Source organism: Hyla sarda, chromosome 8 (assembly GCF_029499605.1).
Source record: "Hyla sarda isolate aHylSar1 chromosome 8, aHylSar1.hap1, whole genome shotgun sequence".
In the NCBI taxonomy this organism is placed as follows: domain Eukaryota; kingdom Metazoa; phylum Chordata; class Amphibia; order Anura; family Hylidae; genus Hyla; species Hyla sarda.
This window is the reverse complement of record NC_079196.1, coordinates 147,571,321-147,583,528: the sequence shown is the minus strand read 5'-3', so window position 1 is coordinate 147,583,528 and position 12,208 is coordinate 147,571,321. Positions and strand designations below refer to the sequence as shown.

The 12,208-nt window shown below is 44.1% G+C and overlaps 1 protein-coding gene across 3 annotated transcripts in view; it reads left to right on the top strand.

Moving 5' to 3' along the window:
- The window catches only part of LOC130284277 (putative methyltransferase DDB_G0268948), a 148,689-nt gene that overhangs the window by 62,170 nt on the left and 74,311 nt on the right, over positions 1-12,208 (top strand). For all 3 annotated transcript variants that reach the window (XM_056534479.1, XM_056534480.1, XM_056534481.1), the window contains one exon: positions 6,836-6,969. In XM_056534479.1, coding sequence (XP_056390454.1) covers positions 6,859-6,969 — 111 coding nt within the window. In that variant the 5' untranslated portion in view covers positions 6,836-6,858. The remainder of the gene's footprint in view (positions 1-6,835; positions 6,970-12,208) is intronic.

The window sequence follows — 12,208 nt, the reverse complement described above, 5'->3', positions numbered from 1 at the left end:
CATACAATACTCTATTATTAGTAATCTTACAGATAACCTAAAATAAACTGTCCCTGTATGATCAACACCCTGCAGTTCCCTGATGCAGGGGAATCACATTCTTTCCTAGAAGCAATGGCTCCAAAATATAGCATAATTTGGCATATAGTGTACAAATTTTTCTCATGTATACATTTTTATAACAGATACAAAATCTGATACAACATATCTTCAGTCTCTGCTGCACATTTTTAGAATCCAGACCTTAGATTTAAAATGCAACTGGAATTTGGCCTTTTACATACCATTATATATAATAATTTACAGCATCTGTACTAAGCCAGGACAAGAATAGTTTACTCGGGAACTCTCATGTTAATGAATGTATCTCCATGTTGTTCTACATAGCTGGAGAGATACCTTCTTGTGATAACTGGCAAATGTAGTTTGTTTGCAAATGTATTTAAAACATTTTCCAAGATTAACACAGATTTACATTTTGTATACTGTACATTTTTTTCATTATAAAGATCTGTTGACACAATTCATGTATTTTATTGCATGTGAATAGAAAGCCACATATTTCCATTGTGTTATATAAATGCATTACACAGCACCCACATGCTGTGTTATATGCCCATACTATGCTAAAACTTGTAATTTGTCCAGATAAAAAGAAAGTCCAGTTAACAGACATCCTATTGTATTACTTTATAATGTCCTCCGTTCTACTGGTCCTTCTGAGGGTATGCTATAAAAGTGTAAGGGGGCAGGGTTCCCGCCTCTGTGTATACAACGGATGGAGCCTTTGTAAAGGCTAGGCTCCACCCACTAGGTTAGGGACAACTGAGAATTAGAAATGAGGCTTGCTGAGCAGAAATCTGAGAGGCATATGGGCTGGTGACTAGACCATAGTTTTTGCCACTGTTTAAATCACTAATCAGACCATATTTGGAGTATTGTGTCCAATTTTGGGCCCCTGTATATAAAATGGACACGACTGAACTGGAGCAGGTGCAGAGAAGGGTGACAAAGATAATTTAATGGTATGGGAGGATTACATGACCAAGACAGGTTTTCAAGCTTTGGGTTATTTAGTTTGGGGAAAAGATGTCTTGGGGGCGATTTTGATCACAATGTACAAATATATGAATGGACAGTACAGAAATCTCTGTAGTGAACTTTTTATACCTTTTGGTCAGAACTTTTTATACCTTTAGGTCAGTACCTTTGGGGGCGTCCTCTACATCTAAAGCCTGGGTTCTCTGGGGTACGCCACGGGTTGAGCAGGGGTACGCGAAAGCGCTGTCAAATACTAATGACTAGTATTTGACAGCGCACATTTTTTTTTTTACAGTGAGTGAGCTGCCTGGTTGCCGGGGAGACATGTGACCTTCCCTTACGTTGCGCGGAGTTGCCGCACAACGCAGGAGGACGTCACACGTCAGTGCGGTCCCGCCGAACGGGTCGCACTGCATCAAGCGGCAGCGAGCAGGGTCCCGCCGGAGGCCAGGTAAAAAGAAAGTTAACAACTGTGTGGGCCAGAGGGGGGGGGGGAGTGTATTGGATGGGGGGGAATTGTATTGAACGAGGTGGGGGGGAAGTGTATTGGACGAGGTGGGGGGGAAGTGTATTGGACGAGGTGGGGGGGGGGAGTGTATTGGACTAGGTGGGGGGGGAGTGTATTGGATGAGGTGGGGGGGGGAGTGTATTGGACGAGGTGGGGGGGAGTGTATTGGACGAGGTGGGGGGGAGTGTATTGGACGAGGTGGGGGGGAGTGTATTGGACGAGGTGGGGGGGAGTGTATTGGACGAGGTGGGGGGGGGAGTGTATTGGACGAGGTGGGGGGGGGAGTGTATTGGACGAGGTGGGGGGGGAGGGAGTGTATTGGACGAGGTGGGGGGGGGAGGGAGTGTATTGGACGAGGTGGGGGGGGGGAGGGAGTGTATTGGACGAGGTGGGGGGGGGGGAGGGAGTGTATTGGACGAGGTGGGGGGGGGGAGGGAGTGTATTGGACGAGGTGGGGGGGGGAGTGTATTGGACGAGGTGGGGGGGGGAGTGTATTGGACGAGGTGGGGGGGGGAGTGTATTGGACGAGGTGGGGGGGGGAGTGTATTGGACGAGGTGGGGGGGGGAGTGTATTGGACGAGGTGGGGGGGGGGGAGTGTATTGGACGAGGTGGGGGGGGGGGAGTGTATTGGACGAGGTGGGGGAGTGTATTGGACGAGGTGGGGGGGGGAGTGTATTGGACGAGGTGGGGGGGGGGAGTGTATTGGACGAGGTGGGGGGGGGAGTGTATTGGACGAGGTGGGGGGGGGAGTGTATTGGACGAGGTGGGGGGGGGAGTGTATTGGACGAGGTGGGGGGGGGAGTGTATTGGACGAGGTGGGGGGGGGAGTGTATTGGACGAGGTGGGGGGGGGGGAGTGTATTGGACGAGGTGGGGGGGGGGAGTGTATTGGACGAGGTGGGGGGGGGAGTGTATTGGACGAGGTGGGGGGGGGAGTGTATTGGACGAGGTGGGGGGGGGAGTGTATTGGACGAGGTGGGGGGGGAGTGTATTGGACGAGGTGGGGGGGGGAGTGTATTGGACGAGGTGGGGGGGGGAGTGTATTGGACGAGGTGGGGGGGGCGGAGTGTATTGGACGAGGTGGGGGGGGGCGGAGTGTATTGGACGAGGTGGGGGGGGGGGGGAGTGTATTGGACGAGGGGGGGGGGAGTGTATTGGACGAGGTGGGGGGGGGGAGTGTATTGGACGAGGTGGGGGGGGGGGAGTGTATTGGACGAGGTGGGGGGGGGAGTGTATTGGACGAGGTGGGGGCGGGGAGTGTATTGGACGAGGTGGGGGGGGGGAGTGTATTGGACGAGGGGGGGGGGGAGTGTATTGGACGAGGGGGGGGGGGAAGTGTATTGGACGAGGTGGGGGGGGGGAAGTGTATTGGACGGAGCACAAGGCATTAAGATGGAGGGGGAGAGGGATAATGGGGGTGGGGGAAGTAATAAAGCACAAGGCATTACATTTTAATGCCTTGTGCTTTATTTCTCCCTCATCCCCCCTCTGCCATTATCCCTCTCCCCTTCCATCTTAATCCCCTTGCGCCATTGCCCCTTCCTATGATCCCCTTTTGCCATATCGGATAATAATGGCACAAGGGGATTAAGATGGAGGGGGGGAAATGGCAAAAGGGGATCAGAGGGAGGGGGAATAATGGCGCAAGGGGATAAAGATGGAGGAGGAATAATAACACAAGGGGATAAAGATGGAGGAGGGAATAATAACACAAGGGGATAAAGATGGAGGAGGAATAATAACACAAGGGGATAAAGATGGAGAAGGAATAATGGCACAAGGGGATAAAGATGGAGGAGTAATAATAACACAAGGGGATAAAGATGGAGGAGGAGGAGGAATAATAACACAAGGGGATAAAGATGGAGGGGGGAATAATAACACAAGGGGATAAAGATGGAGGAGGAGGAATAATAACAGAAGGGGATAAAGATGGAGGAGGAGGAATAATAACACAAGGGGATAAAGATGGAGGAGGAGGAATAATAACACAAGGGGATAAAGATGGAGGGGGGAATAATAACACAAGGGGATAAAGATGGAGGGGGGAATAATAACATAAGGGGATAAAGATGGAGGAGGAGGGAATAATAACAAGGGGATAAAGATGGAGGGGGGATGCATTAGTATAAAGGTAAGAACACGCCTTTTGTCCGCGGGTACCCCTCGCGCGCAAGTTCCGTGCGAGGGGGTACCCGCGGACATACTTTCAGCCTTTGGGGGTACAGTCGCCAAAAAGGTTGAGAACCACTGATCTAAAGGAAACAAGGTTTTACCATCATCATAGATGTGGATTCTTTACTGTTAGAGCAGCGAGATTATGGAACTCTGTACCACAGAATATTGTGATGCCTGACGCAATAAACAAGTTCAAGGGGGCCTGAATGTTTTTCAGGAAAAATATAATATTACACTTTATGGATGCTAGATTTGTAACCTAATATAATTTCCAAATGTATACAAATATACTTTTTAGGACTGCTCTTTTTAGACCCACAAACCATATATATAAAGAGGACCTCTTATGGTTCCCTGATCACACACCTTTTTTACGGTTTCTTGATTTGCCCTTCCGTCCCTGAGATATAAGGGTTTATAATTTGTTTTTGACAGTTCAGGGAATCAGTCAATTTATAATTTAATTTTAATAATGGGAGAGAATATCAGGTGATGGGTGGGCTGATGTATTAGGCCTACACGCCCCTCAGTGTAAAACATACACAGCCCCTGACCAGGGGCGTAACTTGTAAAGTATTATGCAAGTACTATGCCATAAAATTGCACTGCAACTCACATTAATCTGCAGCATTAGATAAGCAGCAGTTTCCCCACATTAGGTAGCATAGTTTCCCCACATTAGGTAGCATAGCTTCCCCACATTAGGTAGCATAGCTCTTCTCCTCTCTGGCGGCGGCCTGACGAGGGATGTCCTCCTGCGCTGGTCTGCGGAAGTAAGTCATGCAACATCCCGTGTCAGACCCGGATCAGCCAGCGCAGTGGCAGGGCCGACCCTACCCTGAACCTACTAGGCGCACACAAAAAAAAAGGGAAGCAAAGTGCCGCCGCTGAAAAGTACAGTCTGGGACCAATGGTCCCATGGTGGGGCCAGCCCTGGAAAGGGCATCAGGCCCCCTCACACGCTGGGCCCCTGTGCAACTGAACCGGCTGCACAGGCGATATGTCCACCCCTGCCCTGTTGCTCTCCTATTCTGTGATGTTTCATTCAGGCAGGAAATGCCCGCTTAGCCTATTTATTGCATAGTTCTAATGGTGCGCTCTGCCCTGTGTATTTCAATCTTTAATTTGACTAAAACTGAGAAAACCTTCATGGCACATTAATTTTTTTTTCCAGAGATTCTATTGACTTAGTAGGATGAAGAGAAGCATCTGCTTCGTGGACTAAGGGCATTTTTTGTTAACAAGCGATATTAAACACCTTTTAATTGTGGTTAAATGCTGACACTTATATTTACTTGTGGTTTTGGATAGGGATCGACCGATATCGTTTTTTTTAGGGCCGATACCGATAATCGGTGGAGGTTAGGGCCGATAGCCGATAACTTATACTGATATTCAGGTATAAGTTATCGACTATTTATCCCTCCGCGACACCGCTGCAGATCATTGATTTAAAGCAGGCGCTTTAAATCAATGCACTGCAGTGGCTTTTGCGGTGCCATAGGCCGCCGCCGCCACCCGCTTCTCTCCCCCTGCCTGTCCGGGGGTCCTGAGTCCTATCGCCGACACCGCTCCCCCACCGCCGCACCGCTCCCCTCACCACCGCTCTGCGCCCCCTACCGCCCCACCGCGTCGCACCCCCCACCGCACCGCCCCGGCCCCATTGCCTCCCCCATCCCTGGTTTTATAATTACCGGGGTCCACTCTACATCTGGCTCCGGTGGCGTCCTCCTGAGCTGTCGCTGTGTGCACTGACGGTGACGTCACATCGCGCACGTCAAGTCACTAGTCATTGCGCACAGCGTAATGCAGGACGCAGCAGGAGCCATAAGTAGCGTGGGCCCCGGGAACAGGTAATTATAAAACCGGGGATTGGGGAGGCATTGGGGTCGGGGCGGTGCGGTGGGGGGTGCGGCGGGTCAGGGGGGGCGGTCACGGTGCGGTGCGGCGGGTAAGGGACGGGGGAAGATTGCGGGGGCGGGGCATTATCGGCTTATCGGCAAGGTAATTGCCGATACCGATAATGCCCAAAATCGTGATTATCAGCCAATAATATCGGCCAAACCGATAATCGGTCGATCCCTAGTTTTGGGTTCGATAGGTAAAGCTGAAAAATACAAAACCTGTGATGATCTTTTCCATAGAAACAAAAGTCACAGTGAAACCCTATTATTATTAAAGGAGAACTCCAGAATATAAAAATTGTCCTCCATACTGCCGGCAGTAAAAAAATGGATACATGCATGCCTTCCTTCGTGCCTCCGTTAACCCGCTCCGGTCTCTGCTACGATCCTCTTCCTGGTTGCCGGTGGTCGGCGAGTCATACTGCACTCAGTAAATCACCGGCCGCAGTGAAGTCCCGACTCGGCCGGCGATAGGCTGAGCGGCAGTGTAACGTTTTTTGGCTCCGGCAACAACTGGGACCCAACGGATTTAACCCTTTCTCTGCTCGTCAGAGCGGTTTAAACCCTGTAAAAGGGATCAGGGCATACAGGTGTGCCCTTGGTCCTTAAGTACCAGGACATCAGGGCCTACCTGTAAGCCTGAACAGGTTAAATATATTGCAAATAGGTATTCTGACATCAGGTTAAAAAAAAACAGACCTCCAGTAAAATAAAATAAAAATCCTGCAGAATAATATAGCATTGCTCAGATGTCTTCTCCAGTTCTGAGACCACAAAATAAAAAACATTTCTCTCAGATGGTCATCATAGCCCTGCCACTCTGCCTACTCCCACAGCACTCCTGCCAGTTTTCAACTTTCCTAAATGTCCCAATAAAGATGTATGTGTTTATTACAGTGAAATGGTGATGTAGATATAGAGGCTGGTCAAAGGTGGTGACATCACACAGGGTGTAATTTCAGGTTACAGACAATCTCAGGGGGGAGGGGGCAACTAAGACAACACCACACTAAAAATAAAATGATTACATACATTTCTGTGAAGCAAAAACATGTTGAAGCCAATACAATTAGTGATAACACTATAGTAGTAAGTTATATTTATTGGAGTGATATTTTTATTTAAATACAAATTTCTGATACTGAAATACCCCATTTAAATAGATGCTTCTCAAATTCATTACATTTCCTCTTTATTACTACAGGTGGTGATATAACTAATTCCAAAATGGCTACACAGCTGTTTGAGGGTAAAGAGCATGCATCCTATTATCAGAAATACAGGTTTGCTCCACCACAAGAGCTACAAGACATGATCTTCAGCTATCTTCAAGAAAGAGTAAGAACAATTTGCAATAAGATTTCTTATTTACGTTATCAAATGTGATGTTTTTGATAGTTAATAGGTAAATACATATAGTTGTATTTTTACAAAGTGGAAAATTTAATTTCAAGAAACAGTCTTAAAACAATTCTTCAGTTCGTATCACTGTAAGGTCAATTTTACACAGATGTAATTCAGAATCCTTATTTATTTCTTTTATTAATTTATAATAGCGATTACTAGGGAAATGCTAATACCAGTATTGGTGCCCATTCTTGACAATGTACAGTACTTGTGCATACATCACAATACATGCTGCCCATCATCTGCACAACAACTGCTTCTTTAAAAGGAAAAATATGGATGCAGAGCAAAAGTGTTCAATAATTTTAAGAGCCCATCTTCCTGCCAGTCATCGAAAGCCCAGTGTTAGAGGACAAATCAGAGGATGGAGGGGCGATTGGGGTAGCAGTCTGGTATTGTTGAGTACTTAAAGTATCAGCACTATGTCCTAAAATGGTATTGGTGTATCCCTACCTCCGACCTATTCTGTAGCGCTGTATAGGGATTTACATTGGTCTCCATTAGAACGCACTATCCAATATTAGTATATTTGTGCTGCCATTTTAGTTTCAGTAGAATAACCAGAACATCCACAATCTCAGTGATTTTTCTGGACTTCACATATGTCACCAGAAAGTCCTGTGATGACTTAAAGGGTTATTCCCCTCTCTGCTGACACTTCTGACTGTCTCAGGAACTGTTCAGAGCAGGAGAGGTTTGCTATGGGGATTTGCTTTGGGAAAATGTGGAACAGTATCTGAACTATCTCTCATATTATCTGTTTAATTCCCCATGTTCAATAATGACCTTGGCACCCTACCACCATCCTGTAATGTGATTGCAGGTTGCCATTGGGTTGTCATGCTTTAGGACATGAGCAGAAAACAAAAGTGGAACTTTTTCAAGCGCCAGACCCCATAAAGTCGTTGATTCACAAAGCTTTAAAGCCAGGGTAATAAAAGGTTGTTTCTTAGAAGCATGTATCAACGCGTTTCTGGCCCTTTGTCAGGACAAGGTGCTGATACAAAGGTTAGGAGATACAGACAATATATCTACACACACGGATTCACTTTTGAAAGGAGTTACATCAATTAAGGTATTCGCAAAAGCTATTAGGCAAGTGACGTAACCATCATAAAATTGGGAACCAGATAATTGTCAAAATAATTTAAAAACATAAACATTAATCCTAAGAGTCATAATATATATAAATGATCAGAACGGGGGGATTAGAATATGAAAATATTGTATAGGCTAAGGTATATCCCTGCAGAGGAACGTAACTCCTTGTGCATTTAGTAAGAGAGCGCAAGTGTCGGAGAGTTCCGGTGTACTGAGCGCTATATTACAAGAACCTTAAGATCGCTTCTGTTGGTATAACATTGATGCGCTCAGTGCACTGACAATGGTAGATGCAAGCGCCGCTGTCCGTGCCACTGATGAGCACTCAAATGGGGAGCACTACAAGGCCATGGCGAAGGGCAAAGAAGGCGGAGCTATTTTCTCGGTCCGAACTGATTGCGCTGCTATCCGTGCTGTTAGCATGCGCTGAGAACATGAGCGCTATGAGACAGTAGCAGAGAACAAATGGGATTGCTCCAAGATTAGGGGATCAAAATAGAAACTAGTGAAGTGTATGTGCTGTATTATATGAATGAATGAATGTATTGACTAGATGAGTAAGGGGTAAAGGGGAAGGGGAACATAGAGTAAATACTGTTATATGAATGAATAAATACAATGACGGTATGGGTAGGGGTAAAGGGAATGATAGCTTACATATGATTAATGAAGAAATATATAGGGAGATATGTAAGGGGACACATAATAGACCTGTATATAAAAAGGAAATATATAGGAACAGCATATGAAAGAGGGAGATTATTTGAGCATTAAGTGAGGCAAAATGGTAAAATTATGAACTCAAATATATAGTTATTCATACTGAATATTATATATTAATGATGTGCATGATTGAATGACATAAGATTAATTAAAATGTACACATATACAATGTGCAGAATACTTAGTAATAGGATAGCATTACTGGCCTATAAGAATATCGAACAGAAAATTATGTGTTAAAATCATGTGTGTGATTCTTCATACATACCCATAAGGCCGCTTTGTAGAATCAATAAAAATTGGCTGTGATCACATATACACACAACCAGCATAAAATAATATGGTCATACTGAAATATTAAAAAGGGTGGGGAGGCTAGATTTATACTAAAATGTTCTGAGCCCAAGAGGTTGTAACGTACTGACCTTGTATATCCAATAAACCTAAAGTCGCTTCAAACGCTCAAATCTATTGGACCTATTAGGGAGGATAAAATCAATGGGTACAACTGAAAAATATTGGAAGATACATAAGGGTGAGCCAAGGGGACATGTCTGGACAGCCCATGAAGTACCATATATATTTGGTTTTTATATATTCAGACTCGTAGTTGAGATGGAACTTAATTGTGAAGGTTTCCCCTGAAGCGGTTGAACTAAAGGAATCACAGTTATGTCTGATTTAGTTACAGTAAAGACATCTATTTTTCTTACAGCGGAAGCTGCCAATTTTGTAATTCCTTGGAATTGCAGGTCCATGTTGTTTCACTTGACTTGGAGCCAATATATTTTTAAAGATGTGGGCCCTCGGGAAGAATGATTTTTTTTGAATGGAGGATTTTTTTGTATGGCTTCTTTTAGGAAGTTGTCACTGGCAAAATGTGACAGTGATCTTTTTAGAATCTTTTTGACACTCGAGGTAGAGGAGCTGTACGGAGTTATGAAGTTAGTATCCCGCAGTCTTTGTTTCAAAGGCTTTAACTTGGGCTTGAAGCACTCAAGTTGGGTAAGATTTTTTTATTTTTTTTTCTCAAAAGCATCTGTGAGCAATTTTTCCGGGTATTTTTAGCAGTAAATGTGTGGGTTTTTTTTGTTTTTTTTTTTGTTTTTCTGCTTGGATTCTAAAATAGTGAACATTAGTGCACTTCCTTCTTATCTTTTGTATTGAGGATACGGCACGTTCTCTGGCCATTTTTTTGAAGTTACTGCTAGAGAAATCAATGTAACTATTGGTGTTGACGCTTTTGAAAAAGGTAATATCAGTAAAAAGAAAATCAGTATGTGAAATTATGAGATCCAGGAACTCAATACTTTCAGAACTGCTATTGATGGTGAAAGTTATGCCCCACTCATTATTATTTAGAGAGGTGAGGAGCAGATTAACCGATGAAGGGGGGCCATGCCATGTGAAAAACAGATAATCGATATATTGACGATAGAATTTTATGTGTTCCATGAGGGTGGTGTTTTCCCATATATGTTTTTAATTTTTTTTTATTTTTAGGCTGTGGCTCAGAAATAAAGATGCTATAGGTGGGTCATTAGATGGTCTCTTGGGCATTTTTGGTGTAGAGGGATTTGGATATGGATTTGTAGGTTGAAGGTTGTTGCATTGTGATTCCTCCTTTTTAGTGTCCATATTATCGGTGCCTTTTTTTTTTAGGGGAAGAAATGGTAGAATTGTTCTTTATATCTTCATAAGCTTTATCCTCTTTATCCTTGGGTTCTTCATCTCTCTTTTTAAAGTTATGGAAGTTTGAATTAACAAAGGATTTACCTGATGTCTACCTGATGTTGAAGTACAATTTTTAGTATTAGTTCCAATGAATGAAAGAGTTCCATCATAGCAACAATCGATGATTCTGAGAAAGTTCTTTTAGTCTCCGCTAAGGCAGTAGATTTTTCATGGCTTTATCTGCCTTGGAAATAATCACTAAACGTGGATGTATTAGGTCCCACATCAGACCACGCTTTAGCGCAATTCCACCCAGCATTCAAATATATCAAAAGAACAAAATTATAAAAGTGTTCAGGGTAGTGCCTAAAATGTAACTTTTATTTGGATCATTAAAAATCACCCAAAAATGTGTTTGGTTCCAACACCATTAAAATAAATATATACAGACCGCAGGGAGCAGGATCCTTCTTGGAGCAAAGAAAAACGCTCAACCTGTGCCACAGATAATTAGTAACTATTTGTTACCTGTATTGAGTAGCAATGTATTATACCACCAATATATTATACCACTGACTCGTTTCTGCCATATGTTTCAATGGTGTCCTCAGGGAGGCATATATTATGTACAAAATCGGTATAGAAGATACTAGATCAATATAAAGTTCGACAGTTCACTCACCGGAGTGAATTGAGCTGGAAGGAGTCAGCTTCCTGCGCCACAGCAGGTTGTCGCGCCCGCCCCGATAACCAGGGTTCCGTGGACCAACGGACAGAGTCCTGGCATACAACATAGGGACAGACTATTACTATTTATGTATATCTGCTGCCATTTCTTTTTCCCTACAGGAAACATAGGGATAGTAGAATTTCTTTTTGCAGCTGGATGATCTGTCACCTATGCCAAGGACCTATATAAGATCCTTTATATTGATCTAGTATATCTTCTATACCGATTTTGTACATAATACATGCCTCCCTGAGGACACCATTGAAACATATGGCAGAAACTCGTCGGTGGTATAATATATTGGTGGTATAATACATTGCTACTCAATACTGGTAACAAATAGTTACTAATTATCTGTGGCACAGGTTGAGCGTTTTTCTTTGCTCCAAGAAGGATCCTGCTCCCTGCGGTCTGTATATATTTATTTTAATGGTGTTGGAACCAAACACATTTTTGGGTGATTTTTAATGATCCAAATAAAAGTTACATTTTAGGCACTACCCTGAACACTTTTATAATTTTGTTCGTTTGATATATTTATCTGCCTTGGGTCAGTCGACAGATCAGTTGATCTTCAAGGTTCACACGGTTCTTGTAATATTCCATAATTCCAGAGTATGATGATCACCGAGGGCAGCTGTGTCCGGAGCTTCAGCTCAAACTGCGTCATTGCAAGATTTCCCGTATAATAATGCACAAGGAAAGAGAAAAAAAGAGACACACAAGCGCCCCTGGTGAAGTATGAAAAGCACTGGTTAGGGTAAAACAGAATATTAACACTGACCCTGTGACGTTGCGCTAAGAGCACAACATCTGTATTTGTATGTGATATAAACTGTGGTCCTGCAGCTTGGTTCCTCCTGATCCAAGGTAACTTCTGTAATAGTAAGCACAAGTAGAAAACACAAATGGAACTTTTTCAAGCGCCAGACCCTGTAAAGT